This window comes from Gossypium raimondii, chromosome 3, assembly GCF_025698545.1.
Source record: "Gossypium raimondii isolate GPD5lz chromosome 3, ASM2569854v1, whole genome shotgun sequence".
NCBI classification, from domain to species: Eukaryota; Viridiplantae; Streptophyta; class Magnoliopsida; order Malvales; family Malvaceae; genus Gossypium; species Gossypium raimondii.
The window spans coordinates 38,724,523-38,746,544 of NC_068567.1; the positions used below are offsets into that span (position 1 = coordinate 38,724,523).

The 22,022-nt window shown below is 33.4% G+C and overlaps 1 protein-coding gene across 4 annotated transcripts; it reads left to right on the plus strand.

Annotated features, from left to right (window-relative positions):
• Nucleotides 1-6,340: 6,340 nt before the first annotated feature.
• On the plus strand, nucleotides 6,341-8,924 carry LOC105794232 (protein KTI12 homolog). Of its 4 annotated transcripts, none has more exons than XR_001133821.2 (4): nucleotides 6,341-6,454; nucleotides 6,770-7,771; nucleotides 8,319-8,495; nucleotides 8,573-8,924. XR_001133821.2 is itself a non-coding variant. In XM_052628322.1 (3 exons), exon 2 carries the CDS (start codon nucleotides 6,854-6,856, stop codon nucleotides 7,763-7,765), a length of 912 nt encoding a protein of 303 aa, XP_052484282.1. In that variant the 5' UTR covers nucleotides 6,341-6,454; nucleotides 6,770-6,853; the 3' UTR covers nucleotides 7,766-7,771; nucleotides 8,573-8,924. The 4 variants fall into 4 exon arrangements, 2 of the variants coding, with proteins under 2 accessions (XP_052484282.1, XP_012478751.1); XR_001133820.2 differs by having other exon boundaries at nucleotides 8,319-8,440; XM_052628322.1 differs by lacking the exon at nucleotides 8,319-8,495.
• Nucleotides 8,925-22,022: the final 13,098 nt, after the last annotated feature.

Sequence of the window (22,022 nt, forward strand, 5' to 3'; positions counted from 1 at the left end):
GATCCTGTTGTCGAACCCGAGTTACGAAATGCTACAGTCATAACCAGAATAGAACACATTCAAATCACATTGATTATCTCACGCAAGCATAGAATACTTCATAATTGCACAATTATTTGTAACAATCCGTTTTCAGTGAAATCGGAACAGTAGTTTCGGGACCACAAATTCGAGGTCGAAAGAAAATTTATTTTAATATTATTTTATGGTCTACATTATGATAGAAATATTTTATAAAAATATCGTTAAGAAATTTTACTGATTACATGTCTAATTTGATGAAAAGGACTAAATTGCATAAAGTATAAAAGTTGAATTCTAGTAGCTAAAGGTATCAAATAGGTATGGAATTCAAAATTGGGAGTCCTTATATGGCAAATAGACCATTTAGAGGAGTTAGTAGATAATGATGATTATTCATCATTGGAATTTAGTAAATTATTAAGGTTAATTTTGGAAAGTAAATGATAAAATGATGATAAATAAATAAAATAAAACAAATTTTCATCATTTTCATCATCTTTCCTAAAATAAAACATGGAAACCTTAGCCATGGAAACTTGAAGATAGACAAGCTTATTTTGCTTAATTAGGTGAGTATTCTTATCCCATTTTTAATGATTTTTATGTTTTCGGGATCGTAATAGCTTAATCTAGCTATCTCGGGGATTAATTTGCAAAACTATTAAAGTGTTAGGGTTTTTCCATGGATGAGTATAGTTGAATTATGAAGTTTTATGGTAGAAAATGAAAGGTTGTTGATAGATAAACAACTTTTGTAAAGAGAATTTTGATGAAATTATGATTTAGGGACTAAATTGAAAAGATGGAAAATTCATGAAAAAATTTGAATTTTATGAAATTCATGGGCTGCTATTGTTATATATGAAAATCGGTTAGTCTTGGAATAATATTAAATTGTATGAATTTCATTTTCCGAGCCTAGGAACAGAATTGTAATTAATTAAAAGTATAGGGGCAAAATAGTAATTTTTCAAAGATGTGTATTGGATTGAATTGAATGTAAATTGTATTAAATGGAGCTAAATTCATTCGTATAGATCCGGATAGACCTAGTACAAAATTGGATCGAGGAAAAGAAAAATTATCGGACTAGTAGCTTACAAATCTACATATACTTGTCGAGGTAAGTTCATGTAATTAAATTATACATTCATATGTATTAAATTGAATTATTGTTTGTAAATTGTACTATTTCCATGAATAATTACCAGTTGTATATCCAACAAGTACTAAGTTTCGTTTGAACCTTGAAAATTCGATGGATACAAATGACATGTCATTAAGGGTTCCCGAATTGGTTGTAGTCCTGCATGTGTTGCGGACACACCACAGCTCGCAAGAGTGTCCCGTTATTTAGCTCTTATGAGCATCTCGTTATATGGCTCTCACGAGCTTTCCGATACTTGGCTCTCATGAGCTTCCCGATTAATGACTCTCTTGAGCTTCTCATTTATGGCTCGTATGAGCTTCCCGATAATTGTCTCGCAAGAGCTTCCCGTTATACAACTCACATGAGCTTCCCGTTATACAACTTACATGAGCTTTCTATTACATGGCTTGGAAGAGCTTCCCGATTACATACTCGTATGGGCATACCTGTATATGAATTGACGGATTACAGATTTGTACACTTCGTGTGTACTACCCGTGTATTCAACGATATTTTAAATGATTCAACGGGCAAAGTTCTGATATAAGACAATATGAATTCGAGACGAATTATTACGGGTATATACTTGAAATACATGGATATGATTTGTACAGGTTATATTGACACATGATGTGGAAAGTATATGTATATGGAAATTTGATTATTGTTGAGCTCATACAAGTTTCTTGATATTCATATGAAATACATGACTAACATGGTTGATGAGGATAAGTGTTTAGGCTATTGGCCAAATTGCTTTGGATATATCTTGTTTGCTTACCTTAAATGTGAATAAATGGTAAGTTAAATTCCATGTTATATGAATTTACTAAGCTTAAATGCTTCCTCTATTTTATTTCTCATATTTTATAGTAGCTCAAAAGCTCGTTAAGGTTGGGAGCTGGTCGGAGAAACATCACACTATCTATCGACCCATTTTGGTATATATTGTAAATCCATTTTGGTTATAATGACATGTATAGGTTCATTTGGCCAATGATGGCATACAATTGTTTTGTTGTGATTAGCCATTTGAATGGCTTGAATTTGATGTATACAAATGTGAATGATGGATAATTCATAAGCATATTGATGGTTGGATTAGATTGGTATGTTAGGTATAAATATGCTTATATGTGTATTTGGTTAATTTGGTAAGTATGGATTCTTAGATATATGTGATGATATGTTATGTTTAAGACTTGATTTTAGCTTGTTTTAAGTAGTTTTATATGGCTTGATGATATGCAAAAATGTTGATGTAGGTTGAAGACTAATTGGGTGAGAAATGTGGCTAGAAAAATGACATATTTCGTCCACACGGGTAGAGACACGGGCATGTGTCTTAGCTGTGTGTGACACACGGCCAAGTGACACGGTCGTGTGTCCCCTGTATCTTTTAATTAGTGCAAACAAAATGTTCACACGGCCTAGCACACGGGCGTATGGCTTGGCTGTGCAACTTAAGTCAGAGAGTTCATAAGTTTGGACACGGGCTGGGATACGGTCGTGTGTCCCTACTTCGAATGTTCACACGGCCTGAAACACGGGCGTGTCTCTTAACAATGTGAGACACACGGCCTGGCCGCACGGTTGTATGTCCCCTGCACTTTTGAAAAATTTTAATATTTTCTAAAAAATTCTCTGAGTACCCGGTTTAGTCCCGACTTAATTCTAATATGTATTTTGGGCCTCGAGGGCTCACATAAGGATAATATGATTGATTTTAATTTGTTTCTGACATGAATGCTAGTTGATATGAAATGTCTGCTATTTGATCTGTAAATTTCGGTAATGCTTCGTAACCTTGTTTCGGTGATGGATATGGGTTAGGGGTGTTACATTATTGCTCAAATTTAATAAAAAATCCAAACATAGTCAACTCAATTTATGGTTAACAAATACGTCATTTCTCAGATCATATATGAGCTTATGTATGCTCCAATACTATCCAGGATTTAACTAGGATTAATTTGCAACATTTTCAAAATTTCAGTTCAATTATAAATCAACACAATTCATAGCTCAATTTAGTTATCATAAATCAATAGTCAATCATTATTCATAACATATATATGAAAATGGAACTTAAATTGGGTTTACGGAACCTTAAAAATAGTTTGGAAACAACAAGGACTAATCTGAAACAAAATAGAAAAATGTAGAAAAATTTGAAAACAGGGGTCACACAACCGTGTGACAGAGCTCAGGCTGTGTGGCTCAGGAACATGGTCGTGTGGCCAACCATGTACAATTCGAAGTGAGGGGCACACAACTATGTCTCCAGGCCGTGTAACAACCTGATGCCATGTGGAAAAACCTACACCTAAAAATTAATAAGACACACGGCTGTATGAGGAGACTGTTATTTTGTGAAAATGAAAAAGTGAAAGGATAGAAGCAATAGGGAGGTAGGGACGGAAAAGGGTGGTGAAAGCTTGGTCAACTGTGACTAGGTTCAATGAACCACAATAAAATGCAAGATATAAAGTTTTGACAAGGGAGGGAGACATGAAGTGAAATGAGGATCATGTTACCTCAACATATGGTAAGTTTGACTCATAAAGAAGGAAAGGAATCCTTCTAAAGATGGTAACAATGGGGTGGACGACAAGCACATTATGCACAAGGACATTGTGTTTAAAAAATTAAATAAAAAGATGAAAAGATAAAAGTAATAGGGAGGTAGGGACGGAAAAGGGTGGTGAAAGCTTGGTTAACTGTGAGTAGGTTTAATGAACCACAATAAAATGCAAGATATAAAGTATTGACAAGAGAGGGAAGCATGGAGTGAAATGGAGAATCCTCCTAAAGATGGTAAGTTTGACTCATAAAGAGAGAAATGAATCCTCCTAAAGATGGTAACAATGGGGTGGACAACAAGCACATTATGCATATGGAAATTGTGTTAAAAAAATTAAATAAAAAGATGAAAACAAGGGAGACTTGAACTTAATACCTCTAAGGTAGCTTAAGAGCACTTAACCACTTAACCACCACACTTCGTTATTTTAATTCTTACCACATTTATTTTAAAAACATGGTGTGACCTTTTATTATAAACTTAAATTTTAGTAATGAATATCAATAGCAATATATTATAACAATTATAAAAATCCTAAAAATTGACATGCTAGCATTTAAAATTATCACCATCATAGAGACAATCTCAATATCCTTTTATTATTTAAATTTGTCACGATCATCAATCTGGCATGCCAAATTTGATTCACCATCATTTTATTATTCGTTTCCATATTGTCTCTCTTTCACTTGATGGAATCTTGATAGAGTTTGACTAAATGTTTAGGTGTATGACAGGTGCGTAACCAATGGCCTTTGATAACTTAAGTTATTCCACTCTATATAGGGTTCTCTTGGAAATTCTTATTTCTTTTTCCTATCTTTATTTTTCCACTTATAATGGTGAAAAGAATTATTATAACCATTTCTTTTACCTTGCCTAGAACAGGTTATAAAATAACAAGAAAGGGTTAAAAAAAGAGACGAAAAGGGTTATAAAATAACAAGAAAGGGTTAAAAAAAGAGACGAAAAGGGTTTTTTTAGAGAATTTTGAGAGGAATTTTCTTTTTCATGAGGATCATGCTGACAATGTGTTATGAAATAAATAAATAATAAAAAGAGTAAATGAACAAGAAATATGTTAGTAAAAGAGAGCATATTTTATTAATTTATCTGATATTTACAATGTTTCTCTAAAGTCTATATTTATAGATATAAGAAGTATAAAACTCTATTTCTATTTAGACCTGTCCATGGGTTGAGCCGAGACAGATTCAGGTCGGGCCTTGCCAAAATTTTAGGCTCGGGCTTGGCTCAACCTGAAAATGGGCCTAAAATTTTGACCAAGTTCGAGCCGAATAAAAATGCTAAAAACATGGGTCCGGCCCGATCAAATTAATTTTTTATATTATTTTTTTATGAAAAATTTAAAAATATAATACATCAAAAATACTAAAAACATTCAAATAAATGTTTCCCAACAAATTGAAAATAAATTAAAAAAATATTCATACTTAAATAACAGTAAGATAGGTGTAACTTAACAAGCAAATGTCTCTAAAACAAGAATAAAATTAACAATAAAATAAGAGTTATACAATAGCAAACGATAATAACAAAATAATAGTAATATAATAGTGAAATTGTAGTAAAACAGTGAAAAACAACAAGAAAACAATAATAAAATAGCATTTTTTTGTCTTTTTGTTAATTCGGGCTGAGCTCGAGCCAAAAGAGCCTTACCTGAGGCCCAACTCAATTTTTAAATGGGCCTTATTTTTTTTTGTCCAAGTCCATTTTTCGAACTTATATTTTTATCCAAACCCTTCCACTTTTTGAGCATACCTTCGAGCCGGCTCAGGTGGCCTGACCCATGAACAGGTCTACTTTTAATAAACATTAGAGTCATAATATACGTCAAACTTATCTTGATTTTGATGAACATCCACCTAATAATAAAATATTTATAACAAAAACAACATATTTAAACAATTTATATTTAATTTTTTTTAAAAGAATATAATTTTTATATTTTTAACATGTATTTATAAAAAAATATATTTTTGAAAGGAATATAATTTTCAATAAGAATGTTATATATTTCCAAATATTCTACGAGAAAAAGAAGAATAGCTCGTAAGGCTGTCACCTACCTGGTCAAATGTCAACAAACAATCACGTGGTAGCCCTTGGTTGGGCAACATGCCACATCAACATAAAATATGACGTAATCAAGGTTAGGTACGGGAATATTTAACGAAAAAAAATACATGTATGAAATTGGACATTTTGAAAATACATGTGTCACATTAGAACAAACCTAAAGTACAAGGGCCTTTCTTGCCATTATCCCATTTTAAAAATATAAAAAGTATAGATACTAAAAATAATCAAATTGAAGAATAGAGATTAAATTCACAACTTACGCATCATATAGGACTAATAGCTTAATTTGACCTAAGGGACTCAATTTATATCATTTGGGTCAACTGGAAGTTTAAAATTTAAAAAGTACAACAATAAAAATTGGCCAAATTAAAGTAGCTGAACTAATTCCACAACTAACACATAATGCAGGGACTAATAACAGAATTTAACATATATTCATTGGTAAGTTGGGACTGAAGGCCCAATCTTGACCAAATCAAAGGGCCCAAATATAATAAAATCCATAAAGCGCAAAAATATGATGGAAGCGGATTCCTCCTAACGCGACCTCCCTCTCTGCCTGTCTGTTATTCAAATCTCCGACCAAGGTAATTTACTTAACTAGGGTTTTCAAGTTTTTAGAACTTTTTGGCGGTTTAATCTTTGGCCCTTTTTCTTACTGCTTTTTTCAGGATTCTTCTGATCCCTAATTTAATTCTTTTGCAATTTTTCTTGATTATTTATTTTGTTTCTGCATCTTGCTGAAATACGATCTGTGTTTCAGTTATATCTTCCATATAGTTTCCTATAAAACTATACATGTCTTATGTAATCTGAAAACTTTGAAGATATTAGCAAGTATATGTAAAAATTTGAGGCAAAGGAAATTCTTGATTTGAATTACTTTCTTAATTTATGAACAGTGAGATTTCAAGGAACTGCAGCTTAGCGAGCTGCGGTCTAAACCCAGTTTTGTATTAAGAGTAAGAATAAGACTTTAAAAAAAGATGGCATTGGTGGTAATTTGTGGGCAGCCGTGCAGTGGGAAGTCAACAGCTGCGAAATGTCTAGCTGAAGCTCTGAATGAATCAGAGTGCAAACAGACTGTAAGGATCATCGATGAGACTTCATTTCATCTTGATCGTAATCAGAGCTATGCTAATATGCCATCAGAGAAGAATTTACGGGGAGTGCTTAGGTCCGAAGTTGATAGGTCTGTCTCCAAAGATAATATCATTATAGTTGATTCTTTGAACAGTATCAAGGGTTATCGATACGAGTTGTGGTGTTTGGCTCGTGCTGCTGGGATAAGGTACTGTGTGTTGTACTGTGATGTTGGAGAATCGCACTGTAGGAAATGGAATGAAGAGCGTCGGGAGAAGGGAGAGGCTGCATATAATGATGTGATATTTGAGGATTTAGTTAGAAGATTTGAGAAACCGGATAGAAGAAATCGTTGGGATTCGCCTTTGTTCGAGCTATGGGCTCATAATGATGGAGTGGAGAGATCTTCTATTGCCATTGTAGATGTGGTTTTGTATTTGACAAAAAAAGCAGACTCGAAATCTCGGGATGTTAAGATTTTGCAGCCAACCATTGCCACACAAAATACCCGGTTTTCAGAGGCAAATTCACTGTATGAGATGGACAGAGCCACGCAGGAGGTGATTAATGCTATTGTGGAAGCACAATCCCAGTCAATTGGAGGACCTCTTGCCAATATCTCCATTGGTCAAGGTTTACCGAATATCGATATTTCTAGATCGGTTGGGTTGCCGGAGCTACGGAGATTACGGAGAACATTCATCAAGTTAACAGGACAAACAAGTTTGAGTGGACGACCTCCCCCTTCCGATTCCAACAGTGCAAAGAGGATGTTTGTAGACTATCTGAATCGAGAACTTGGAACTATTGCTTGAAAGAGGGTAATACTACTAATACTTACCTAGTTTTATACCTTGAACAGTGTTGTCAAAGGTCACTACTTTATTTTCTACTTTTACTTTCTCCAAAGATCCATTTTAGATTGTCTCATAATTATCTTTATACTTGGCATTGAGAGTCATTAAGAGAACAGTTTACATTTGCAGGATATGTTATATTGATGCGTATGATGAATGATTAAAGGACAGTATCAATCATATCTAATCATCAATGTCATTTGCATCTATGATTGAAGGGTTCTATTTCTTTTTACATTTTGTGAATTTTCTAAAGACTTGCTGAGTTTGTGGATGTGATGAATTAAGTTCTTTGCCATTCTCCAAATGTGCTAAACTAATACCAACAATTGCAGTAACGAGGAAAAAAAAAATCTCGGCTCTTTAAAACGTGCTTTGAAGCTTAAATTTAGAGTTTTTTTTTTTTAAAAAAAAAAATTTAAACTTTGTATGTTGATCTCAACACTGTTGTGGTATTTGGTGTGGCACCTTCAAATTAAACGTTGTTCTTATGGGTCCAAATGTTCCACAGAGTAATGGAAAAGCCAACGAAGTCTTCAGGCATGAGTTCTTCGCCCCTTGCATGTTCCATGATTAGCATGATCCTATCCCTTACTAAATTAACTCCAAGGTTATACGTACGGATTTTAAGGGGTGAGCCAAACCAAACTGCTTTGCAAAGTTACATTTGCAAAAGAGATGATATAAGGTCTCTATTTCAGCTTTAACAGAATGTGCACTCAGTAGCCATGGATCTAATTCTTTTGTGAATTTTGGCTTTGCAAGGTAGTGCATCTTCCACACAAAAACGGCAATCTTAAAAGGTATTTTAGCCGACCACAACATCCTTCAAGCATCTTCGAAATGTTCATGTTGTGGGAATTCAACCATCTGCCACTTTGATTGTTGAGCTCGTGAGAGTATGATGATTTTACTAAAAAGTTTCTATCTCGGTCTTTTGTTGCCTTCAAATAGAGATTTTGCTTCCCACCATCTTCGAGGGTCCATACTTTGCAATTCATCTTGAACCTATTCATAATTCTCTTCCTCCAAATTGCTTGGATCACTTAACCTATTTTCTCTCTGTTATGTGATGTTATGCTTGATTAGATCTCTTATGTTCATAATGTTTCTCCAAGTACACGAGTTACCTGATTTTGGTTGGCATTGAAGGAAAATTTCATCATAGCAATACGTTTTTACCAAGGTTTCCTTGAAGAGCTAGCTATGATAACTAACAATTCTGCATGCTTGCTTTGCTAGTAGAGCTTTGTTCATGATGTTCATTTTTTCTTATGCCTAGTCCTCCAGATAACTTACTAGTGCAAATTTGATCCCAGTTTATGTAATGTAGTATTTTGGTCTTTCCCCCTCCAAAACTTGCGCATCAATGATCCATTCATTGCATATTTCTTTAGAGCTCGGAAGCAGGATAATTGGTAAAGCGGTTAGCTTGACAAATTTGACTTGATCGAGGTAAGTTTACCACCTTGTCCACGAAATTTAGCTTTCCAAAGAGCAAGCTTAGATTCCATTCTATTAAGAAATGGTTGGAAGAACGTACATCTTTTGTTTAGTTGACCCAAACCAAAGCCCAAACATTTCCCTCCATCTGTCGTAAAACATTCTTTTGAATTTTGGCGAGCATTAATTTAAACTACTTGTAATTTTTACATAGTCATGATATGTTACAAAACTGTTCAAGGAGTGTTTTTTTCATGCCAGGATTCTTTGTTGACTTTAAAGAATAGGTAGCTATAATCAGCAAAAAGTAGATGTGATATTGACTACTTCTTTTCTGACTTTATATCCCTTCCAAGACAAATGTTACCTCAAGATGTCCCATTTAGCAGAATCTAGTACGTGAGAAAGGATATACATGCCATGATTAAATTATTCTAGTCCCTTCAAATCCACTTGCACTTAGGATCGTATGTGTAAAATTCCAACAATGTCTATCATACGTTTTATTCATATCTAGCTTCAAAGCGCCAAAACTGTCTTTTACTTCAATTTTCCTTTTGATTTGTTCGATCAACTCTGCTCTCAGAATGATGTTATGACTAATTTATTTCTCTGCAATAAAGCATTTTGGAATTGTGAAATAATTGCACTTAAGATATGTTTCAATCGTTTAACCAATACTTTCTCGATAAGTTTATAAACCACGTTGATATGACTTCTTTTGGGTTTTTTCTCTTGAGGATTAGGGCTAAAAAAATTCTGTTTAACAACTTAGGCATTCTACCTTACTAGAGGAAATTTAGGCATGTGTGTATTACTAGTGCTCCAACGATCTCTCAATTATGATGAAAGAAATTTGTTGGATAACCATCTAGCCTTGAAGCTTCTTTTTTAAGGTAAGCAGGAAGAGATTAAGAATAGAGATGATAGCAAGTATGCTATGCCAAAACGAGGCCTTCCATGACCATAAACGGGCACTGCCTTTTAGCTACCAACTCTCTACTCAAATTACTTCCCAAGTCTTTTAATAATTGGGATCTTTTGATCTAAGCTTAATTTCTGATGTGTAGGATCCATAGTATGACAAGCACAGAGCATACTCATAAACTCATAAGAGATTCATTCTCAAATTACCCTGAGGCTTTGCTCAAAAAAGAAAGAATGAGAGAGTTTTAGTGAGACATGGGTTTTAGGAAAACACTCTGAAATTTTTATTGATAGATTTCGATCTACCTACCACTAAGAATCTCTCTCTTTTATAGGAATACTTGGATAAGATTTTTCTACAATTGATAAGAGAGAAATCATCTTTCTAACTACTAAGGAGATAAGGAGGAATATACTTTTACAAGCCTTTTACAAAAGATAAAGTAAAATAATACAAACTTTTAATAAAGACCATTACTTTATATATAGACAGAATCTACTTTTAATCACTGTATTCAGTACTAACATCTGATGTGAGGTTTTGCTCTTCACTCCTTATTCTTTGTCTAGCTTTGCCCTGTAGAGTTTTTCTTTCCATTTGCTATCATTTGGTGAGCTGTCAAGGTCCATTGGTGTTGATTTGTCCTTATACCAAGCTGGTGTGTCTTTCCATGCATTGCTGCAAAACCATGGGTAATCTTGTAACCACTTTTTTGGATCTGAAATATTTTTTTGATATTCTTTAAGTGTCTTTTTTAACTCCATCTGATAGGGTGTTGGTGGCTTTACATTAAAGTCCCAAGGTGCTAGTACATCTCCTGGTGGCCATATCTCTGTGGGAATGGTTCTGTTGAGTTGGCAAAGATATTTTTGCAGTGCTTTGTAGTCATAGGGATTTGTATCAACCTCTGAGCTATATTTCTTGTGAATTCAAGCCGTTGAAATGCTCCTAATTGGGTTGATGCATCATTTTGCATGAAATATTGTGGTTTATAGAAAATAATTACTACACTTGAAGGAGGTGTTTCTTTGGATTGTTCAAGTGTTAAGGTAATCATATCCAACCACTGATTTAAAGGATAAAACCATTTAAGAAATGTAGCCAAGTTGCGGAGTTCTGGGTTCTCTTGTCCTTGATAAACAATAGTTAGAAAATAATGGAGATCCAATATATCAAACTGTATCCCAATGTGATACAAGTGGGTAAGATACCATAACATCCATTTTAATTCATCAGGGAATTCGGTAAATTGAAGTTTAATCGGATGAATAAATGAATATTCTGGATGTAATCCCAAAGGTTTTAGGTATAATCTCTCAAAGTTTTTGAAAACATCAAGCTGATGAGAAAACATCACGTTCAGAGCTTTTTTGTGAATTTTTTTTCAAGGATTAGACTCAATACTTCAGGTGAATGTTTAGGATGTGAATTAGGTGGCACATATTGAGTACTGAAAGGAAGTGGAGGGTTTGATAATGTGGCTTTTTTCTTTTGAGAAGATGAGGATGAAGGTGCCATCATTAAGATTTTTTCAGGTGGTCTGGTTAAGAAGTCAGCTAAAACATTGGCTTTTCCCTTAATGTGTTTAACATCGAAAGAGTATTTGGAAAACCATTTTGACCATCTTAACAGCTGAGGATGAGGGGCATCCTTTTGTTTGAACCTTAGCATTTTTGGGAAGGAAGACATGTCCATCTCTATAAGGAAATGATATCCTATGAGATGAAAATCAAACTTTAAAAATACCTTTTTTGACTGCAAGGATTTCTTTGAAGGTTGAATGGTAATGCATTTCTGCATTAGAGAACCTTCCACTCTTATATCCGCAAAGGTATCTTTTTCCTTCTTTTTCTTCAAAGAGTATGGGCCCCCAATATTTGTCACTGGCATCTGTCTGGAGAATTCTTTTTCCTTTTGATGGAATATGTAATGGTGGCAGTTGTTGAAGTTCTTCTTTATGTATTTTTACTGCCTTGGTTTAAGCTGTACTCCATGGAGGAGGGTCTTTCTTTAACATCTTTCTCAAAGAATTTGTAAATTTAAAAATTTTTGGAATAAAATCTTTGAGATAATTTACAATTCCTAAGAATTGTTGAACTTATCTCTTTGATGAATTGCTTTCTGAAAACTGGAGCAATTCTATAATATGCTTGCCTAGCTGGTACTTTCCATCTTTGAGCTGCATGCCTAGGAACTCAATTTCATATTTGTTGATCTGCATTTTTCTTTCAGCTAACATGATCACATATTTCAATGTCAACCATTTGAATTTTTGTAATAGTTCTGCATGAGCTTCTTGGTTTGAACTGTAAAGAAGCATATCATCAACATAGACCAAAACATGGTCCATAATGGGCTGGAAAATCTTTATCATGGCCTTCAGGAATAATGATGGAGCAATCTTGAGCCCAAAGGGCATTACTGTCCATTGGAAATGCTTATTTGGGATACAAAATCCTGTCTTAGGCCTATCTTCTAGGTTAATTCCTAATTGCCAAAATCTTGCCTTCAAGTCAAACTTAGAGAAAACCCTTGCTTGGGCAAGACTTGAGAATAATGAATTTCGATTTGGCAAAAGAATTTATCGTTTTGGAGAAAATGGTTTAAAGGTTGATAATTGATAACCAACCTCAATTTTCCCCTAGCTTGTTCAACTTTTTTGTTGACATAAAAGGCTTCACAAGCCCATTGGGAATTTGAACCTTCTATCAACCCTTGTTGCTGTAACTGTCGACATTCTTCTTTAGCTAACTTCTGGTGTTCAGGATTCATCCCTGTGTGGCTAGCTTTGGTGGGGTTGATATCTTCATTTTTCTTGAAAGAAAGTGTGATGAAGAATTTAGAATTTTGTCCATAAAGGATTTTCACATTTTTGAAGAAATTCTGAATGTGAATCAGCACATGCTTTACTTTTTAATTCTTCAATTATCTCCTAGATCTTTCATTCATGAATCATAAACAATCTGGGAATTTGGACAAAAGGTTTGAACATTTTTTTGTAATGGACTCCATCTGGTAGTATCCTCATATGTTGAGCTTTGGTGTATAAATCAAATCCAACCACAAGGTCTTTTCCAGGGAGGTTAGATCCCAATACTGTAGTCTTTACAGAACATCCTGGGAAAAATTAGATGTTAATGGGCTTACTAATCTAGTGGGCCGCAAAGACTTTATCTGCTGCTAAATTGAAATAACAGACATGCGGCCTCCAGAATTTTGTGAGCAATATCTTTGGATTCATAATAGTCTCAGTTGCTCCAGTATCTATGAAGGCAATAACAGTAATGGGCTTACTGTATTTATCCAAATAGATTGAAATTGGAATGTGAGGAACGGAGAGTTTTGTGGTAGTAGAGAGGATCTGGGCTTCTTGGGATTTGATCATATAGCTATCATTTGATGAAAAATCTGACTCTGGGGCCATTCCTTAGATTGCACATGGTGACTGTTCTGTTGGTTCATCATCAATGGAAAAGAAGGATTCAAGGTCATCTTCTTCTCTGATCTTAATTCTTGATTCTTACTGGATTTACTGGATCATCTTAGACCCCTTTTTTGTTGTTTGGGCAATTTTTTACAAAATGACCATTTTGATTACAGATGTAACACCTATTTGATTTGGTTCCCCTTGGAGATATCTTTTTCTTTAAATATCTCTATTTTTTTTCCTTTTGAAAGATCTTGGAAGATTAAGGTTTTTGAATCTCCTGAAATGTTTTTTTTCTTTTTTATCCTACAATAGTAATGCTTTTCATGTCCACATTTGATTCGTAGGTAAGAATCATAACAGGCTTTGTCCAACCGCTTGTCACCATGGAGATAGTATTTGAAAACCTTTTTCCTGTTGCATAAGTCTTCAAGAGTAACATAAGTTTCTTGTTGGATTTCTCCCATTGTCAGGCTGAGGATGTTTCTGTTTTGCCTGTGGAGACTTTGATTGATAGCAACTTAAAGAGGCTCTGGTATGGATGCGAGAACTGCAGGTTTAAGACTTTTCTTTAGATCAAGTGAACAAAAAAGTTTGGTCATAGCGTGGAAATGCTTAGATAAGACTTTCTTGTTGTAAGAGTAGTATTTTCGTTTCAAGAATTCACTTCTTTTCAAGGTCAAGAGATCTTCAAGATTTTCAGTAAAATGATTATGGATAATCCTGATGGCTTGGGATAAATCTGTTAAGACTAGAAATTGCAACTGATCTACTTGACTGATCGAATTCCACCAGTCTCTTAACATTCTTGTAAATCTGGAAACAAATTCTAACAGGATATTGTAATGACTTTCTTCTGTTATTTTTCTGGTGTCAAGCCATGAGTGAAACTCCTGGAGTCTTCCTGGCCATCTAGAAGATGGAATATCATCGAGAGTGAAAGTTTTTTTTCCTCCTGAGATAGATGGTGGAGGTCTAACATCTGATGTTTCACCGATATTCCTTATTTCTTCATCTGACATTTTCACTTTAACTTCTGGTTGGGTGGTTGCTATCACTTGACTTTCTTCCCTTTCTAAGATATCATTAAAATATTCTAAGACATCTTCACTAGATCCTTCAAAGGAGTTTGATTCCTATGTGACTTCTTGTAAAGCAGTAATTTTGGGAAGTATTTGCTGGTTATAATCCTTTAAGAATGTTGACAAAGGATTTGAATGGCCTATATTCTCCTTAATCATCAGGGACTTAAACATTTGCTTTGGTGTAGGAGAATCCTCTTGTTCTTTATTTATAGGCCTTTTCCCCAAGGATTTATCTTCTTTCTGCTCTTCTGCTTCCTCTTGTTTCTTCTTTTCTTTTACTTCTCTTTTTTCTTTTTCTTTTTGAGCATTTATTTGTAAAAACAAATCAAATGTGCTGGGTTTCTTCTTTTCATCTGGTGGCAAAAAAGTTAATCTCAATTCTTTTAAAGGTGTTGGAACGTCTATCTGCCTTATTGAAGGGAACAATTCAATTCCATTCCTAGAGGGTTTAGGAGGTGGAATTTGTCTTGTTTCTTTTAACATCTTGATCTGATCCTTGAGATTTTAGATTTCTTTCTCTCTTTGAGTAAGATGAGAGAATAAATATTGTTCTGATGCTACTAGCTCTCTAGCTTGTTTTTTCAGACGATCCTGCAATAAACGGATAAGATCATTTATCATTTTTGAGTTCTCATTAGTTTTAGCCTCAACTTCAGAAACTTTAGAGTCAATCTGATCAACTTTTGAATCTATGTTTCTGAGAATCGAGTTTTGAGCTAAAGCATTCTCTGTCTGCCAGTTGAGAGTTGCTTCTGCAGCAGCAATTTTGGTTGCCCTTCCTTCTTGGTCAGCTTGTATTTTTGTTGGGATTTTAGGGACATGAGTATATCCCTGAGTGGAAAATTCTTCAAGAGGAGAAAAATCCTTATCAAATGATGTAGTAGACTGGAATATACATACAGCTGGTACTAGTGGCTGTACAACTTTTGGGGTAGTTTTTCTGGCTTCCGGAAAACATCTTTGCGTTTGTACCCATTTATTTATCCTTTTGTAACAAGGATGCTTTAGAGGTTTTGAAATCCATTTCTGCTTCTGCTGATCATCTGATGGTGGAGAAGATGGTTTTGATGGTGGTGATGTCGGTGATAGGGATACAGGATTTTTGAGTCTTGTAGCTGAGTAATCTACAAGATAAATAAATTTCCTATTATCTTCTCCAAGTGGTCCGATGTTCGGGTCACCATCCATCCATCCATCTTTTGTAAAATTTAGATTGGGTGGATTTCTTCTTCTTGCCTCCTTTCTTCTTATGAGGCTTGTAGGCTGAGTTGTCCATACTCTCGATCCATTCTTCAAAATTCAGATCTGTACATAATTCACATGAACACATAGAATCCCATGGACAGTGTCCGGTTGTTGGGTCCTTGAACATGTACAGAGGTTTCCCATATGTTTAAAAACTTTTTATCAGGGCTGCTTCTGGTCCTGGACTAGAGTGTTGAAATGGTTGCATCATCAATTGCGTAGGTAACACTGATGGAGTTACGGTTGTATTTTGGTTGAGATGGCTGTGATCAAATCTAATCTCACTGGTACCATCTCCCTTAGACATTATCTGGTTTTTAGTAGATCTAACTGGTTGTCTGTGCTCTTGGAGTTGTTCATAGTTTGTAACCCATTTTTCTGGTAAGAGTTTTAATAACTCTTATTTCGAAATTTGTCTGGGTACATGGATACAGTGTAGTTCTTCTCTGGTGTTTACAAAAATTAAAAGTGAATCATTAAAACCCTGATTAGAGAGTTTAAAAGCATGGTCCTGAATCCTGTAAACAATCTGGTAATGGAGGATAGCAGTGACTGTTGATTCCACCATTTTAGCTCCAACTATCTGGATTTGAACCTTCAAGGTATCCATCAGATTTGAATCTTGAAATGACATGGTAAAATTGGGAAATAAAGTTACCATGATTAATCCTGAACTCAAAGTTGCTTCAATAATTCCAATACATGCATTTTCATATCTATGGTATCTGGAATCAAAAAGGGCAATTCTGGCAACAATTGGTTTCCCTGAAGTACCATGGTAGTTTAGAGCGAGTTTGATTACTCCAAAATGGATATGGGTATATCCATTTTCTAGCCATGATTTAGGGAATTCCGCTGGAATTTCTAAAGTAACAAACTCTTCCGATTGGCCACCATGGATGAGATGTTTGTCAAATTTGGAAGATTGCATATATTCACGGACGCTCTTTGGTTTAGTCTGTATTAGAGACTTAATACTTTTTATAGGAGAGAAAGTGGGTTTATGGTATGTAGAATAAGGATTTACAAGTGGAAGATCAGTGGGTTTGATCTTTTCCTCTTCAGAAGTTTCCTCATAAAGAGATAAGATCTTTTTTGATGAGTGAGATTTTAATGGTAGTGAAGGTAAAGTGATTGGGGCTGTAGAAGTTGAAGGACAACTAAAAACTTTGTCTGATTCCATAATTTTAATAATTATTTCTTTCCTGATTTACACTTGAAGGAAAATGAGAATTAATCTAGAACCAGGCTTTCATACCAAAAGAAAAAAAAGAGCTGTAGGAAGAGATTAAGAATAGAGATGATTGCAAGTATGCTATGCCAAAACGAGGCCTTCCATGACCATAAATGGGCACTGCCTTTTTATCATGTTGTTGATCTCCATCTCAAATGAGATTTCATGTCCTCAATAACCCAGACACATCAAGCTCTTGAAGGAATTTCCATTCTTATTGATGGAAGGGCAACGGGTACTACATTGATATATCAAAGTGTCTTACTAAATTTGGCATGGACAAAGTTTTGTCGGAAGGTGCTTGCCATAAAAACTGGTTGAAAAAAAATTTAAATATTCATTTTAGATTTAAGTTAATTTAAAGGTTTATAAATATAAAAATCATTGAAAAAAATTAAAAATTAATTAAGCCCTTTAATGTAATTCGCACCCAGTTGAGTCATTGTCGTTAACAAAAAAAAAATTAAATCCCTCCATTAACAGTTTTCATCTTTAACGGAATTGATTGTTAAAAATCAAATTTTAATGGTGTTTATGGTTATATTTTCATAGTAAGTCATTCCAATTTGTTTATATTAAATAATTCAACTTACAATTTTAGAAAATAAGCCATTGTAAATTTTAAAATTATTTAAAAAGTTTTTCAAGTTTATAAATATTTTTTAGAAATTAAATATACTATTAAATTTGAAATAAATATTTAAAAATTGAGTTAGTAGTGTACTTTTTTTCTTCCACAAGCAACCTTCAAATATTGCCATGTGTTTTTTAATATTTTACAATACCTATAGAAATATTTGTCAACCCTTGACCTGCTTGTGGAGTCTAAAACTCCATCGATAATGTACCAAATATTTTCCTTTTAAAAATATAAATAATGTTACAATAAATTATTTAGTGGTCACAATATCTAAAATTTAATTAGCAATCTACACCCACTAATTAATAATTAAAATTAAGTTAGAAACTATATATAAAAATAGGATATCACACAATCAACTATTAAAATATTTGTATTTTGAAAATAATTTCAAATTATTGTTTTTAAATTCAATCTAATATCAATTATCATGTTTTTAAAGTTACAAATTATTATGTTTTAATTTTGTAATCATATTATTAATGAAACATTATAAAATTTATTAATTTTATTAAGAAATAATTAATTGTAATTTAATTAATACATATAATCAATTCGTGCACTATACTAATTATACATAAGGTGGATTAATATTATAATAATAATTAAAATATATAAAGTATATTTAATTACTGAAAACTTTTTATGATTAAAATAATTTATTCTTTATTTTTAACAAGGCTCGCATTAATTTAATATGAAATATGATGATGTGTCTAAGTGTTGGGATATTTTAATAATAATAATAAAATAACGTTTTATACCTTATTAACATTTGACTTAAAAGAAATTTTAAATGAAACATTTTTTTAAGTTTAAGTTTTAATGTCAAACTTCAATGATTTAAGTTGTTATTTCAATGCATTTAATTCAAATTTACTATTTTTTAATACTTCATTTACATTTTTACTTAAATAATAACCTATAAAACATAATTTTTTTAATCTAATCATATTTTTTCTTTTTGACACAATACTTAGAACTACCTATAACTTCTCTCTAACGCATAAATAGGAGGATAATGCGCTTCAACGCACTCGAACCCATGTCCTTTTGCATTGGCAACAATGCCCATACTAATCGAGCTAAGACTCAATCAGCTATAAAGAGGAATTTTCATAAGAATTGTATTCATTTTTCAAGAGAAATAAAAAAATAAGCCTCCTAAGTCTTTTAAAGAGTTTTAATTAATTGGGTGAAAAAAGTGTTGTTTTTGGTGGAGTTTTGACCTTCTAACTTGTGCAGGTTAGCAAGATGTATAGTGGATAATTGGACTTCTTGTATCCTGGGGACGGTGTGCAATGAAACCTCTTTGAACTGGTTATTACCATCGAGAGAACACGTATCATCTCAAGAGAGCGACCTGGTTCGTGCCACAATCTCCATCACCTTATTTTAACTATCAAAGTTGTGACAGTTCAACAACAGCAAATTAATCCTATACTCTTATCTAAAAGAAATATTGTGCAACATTCTCAAACAATTTTGAAACAATAATCCTTATAGAGAACATTGTTTAAAGCTTGCCCAAAACTACTCAAGTCGGTGATCTAAATTGTCCTTTCTTCTTTCAAGGTACAAATTATAAAAGATGGAAGCAAAAGACTTTTTTCTACTTGACACTTTTCAATGTCTCATACATTTTGGCAGTAAAGAATCCCAAGAAAAAAATTTACTGAAGCTATGATTGAAGAAGAAAAAATTGAGCATGAAAAGAATGCGAATAAATGAGAGAAGGATCATGACCACTATAGATGTTTGGCATGTTCTCAACATTAGAAAATTTTGGTGTCTGGTTGACTGCCTCCAAACATGCGAATGTTTAAAGTATAAATCATGCAAATAAAAATATATAAAATCAATGCGGTATTTGCAAGTGAACATGTCAAATTATAATATAGAAGTGTTACAATGGAACACCGATAAGTATTCCGAGGATCGTACCCAAGGGATTGTAGATTGAAGAAAATTATTATTAAATTAATTATTGAAAATAATTACTAATCTAATCAAGTTACAAGTTAGTAGTGTGAATCCAAATTAAAATATTAATTAAACTATTGCAATTAATTACCCTAAATTAACCTAATGAAATTTCCTATTCCTAGTGTCAACAATGTGAACTCTCAGCCTCTGATTGATTAAATCTCTAATTATCAATTAAGTCATTAATTACCATCAACTGGGTTGTTTACCACCCTTACTTAAGAATACCCTCTCGGTCTCATCTTCACTAAGGATTACCACCTAAGTCACCCTTTCGGTCTCTTCCTAGGCATATAAATATCCTCTCTATCTCACCGCTTGGCACAAGTTATGTTTGACAGATACCTTCTCGGTCTCACCTGTCTCAATATTCTACTAGGGGCGTCACTCCCTAATATACTAAGCACTCTTGAATAAACACCCAATTCTAAGTAAATAATTACTCAATTAATAGATTATATCCATAACTGAAACATGCAAGATATAAAATATGCACATGATTTTATCTCAATATTCATACAAACATTAGTTGATTAAGTTAACGGAATATAAAGAATTAAATAAAAGAAAAAGATAAATAAATTGCTCATTGATAAATCATTGAAGCGCGGCTCCGGAACAATCTCCGCTCGAAAATGTCTTCACATCGGAATAGAAAAATTTTCCAGCTAAGTGAACATAAAAATAAAGCTAAAGTAAAATAAAATTATCTGTCTAACTAGGTCTAACCTCGTCTACCCTCCTAATGGGATTATAAAAGTGTTTATATAGGCAAACATTAGGGTAAATTATTCCTAAAATACCTCTTATACTAATAAAGTTGTAATAAATAAACTGTATCTTCAAAATCTGTTCACGTGTCTGCTGACGTCAGCACTTCGTTAGGATGATGTCACATCATCGCAACGTCAACCCTATTTCAACCCTAAACGCATCGAAGTTTTGTGTTGTGACACAAACCTCCCTGTGTTGCAACACGACCGTCGTTTGTTGCATTCTTTAGCCTGAATTGGTGACCTACACACTCAAATAACCCATTAGTTGTTCCCGAGGCCCAAGTTGGCCTAATGGGTTGTCAAAATACTGAAAGTTGTGTAAAAATGCTTATTTTGCTATAAAATGAATCTAAGAAAAAAATATAAAAATACAATAAAATATGTTAAAATGCTTAGAAAACAAGCTCTTTAAGTGCCAAAAAGTGCTTAAATTTCCACTACAATCTGTGGCAGGTCAAATACCCCCACACTTAAGTCGTTGCTTGTCCTCAAGCAAACGAAAAAGAAAAACAAAAATAGAAAGCAATAAGAAAGCAAAACAACTAAACTATGCTTGAGTATGTTTCATACACGAGCTTGGTTCGGAACAACAAAACAATATGACTAAACACATAATTCTAGCACGATATATAATTGACTTCCGATTTTCAATATCAAACATGTTAGTTCACTAGGTTACAAAGTAAACAAATTCAAGAATGCTAAGTATATTTTTCCATCTAAACAAATACAGAAGTACACATTTATGTTCGAAGAATACAAGTGGCCAGAAATGTCAATATTCGGTTTAATTCTCATCCATGACTCGTACCACTTAGGTCAAATAGTACTTTTCAGCTTGTAACATTTTGCAGCTTAGGTTGGTTTGGATTTGAAGAGCTGTTTCTACAAAACGTTTTAAGTATGAAAATAGTTTGACACATTATATTGACCCCGATACTACCCTAATTATATCCCTTACTCACGACCTTATATCCACTTCTCTTGCCTTCCTATTCTCTCCATTTACTAAGGTACAATATAGTATTCATGAGTACAATCATCTTAGCGAGTCTTCTATGCAAAACTGAGTATTACTAATTTTTTTAATACTGACTTTGCTTTTATTTGTTTAAGATTGTCTCACTTGGCTTTGGCCTTTACAAAGCTTTTCTTTTACTTGAATTTTCTTTACTAAGCACAACTTTGTAAGAATGTTATACTCAATATACTAATCCTTTAGTTTTCACTCTCAATTCTTTGGAAACCTCCTTATATATATACCTAACCCTCAATATCAAAGGCCTAACGTCTAAGTTCGTGCTGGGACCAAAAAGAAAAAGGATCAAGAATTTATGCATTAGTCTCATGATTTCATTTGAGGTTCATTAAAAAGTGGAATTAGGCTAAAAAAATTAGGTACTAGGGAATTTACATATAAGGTCAACTTTTTGGCTTTAGTGGTGACCAAA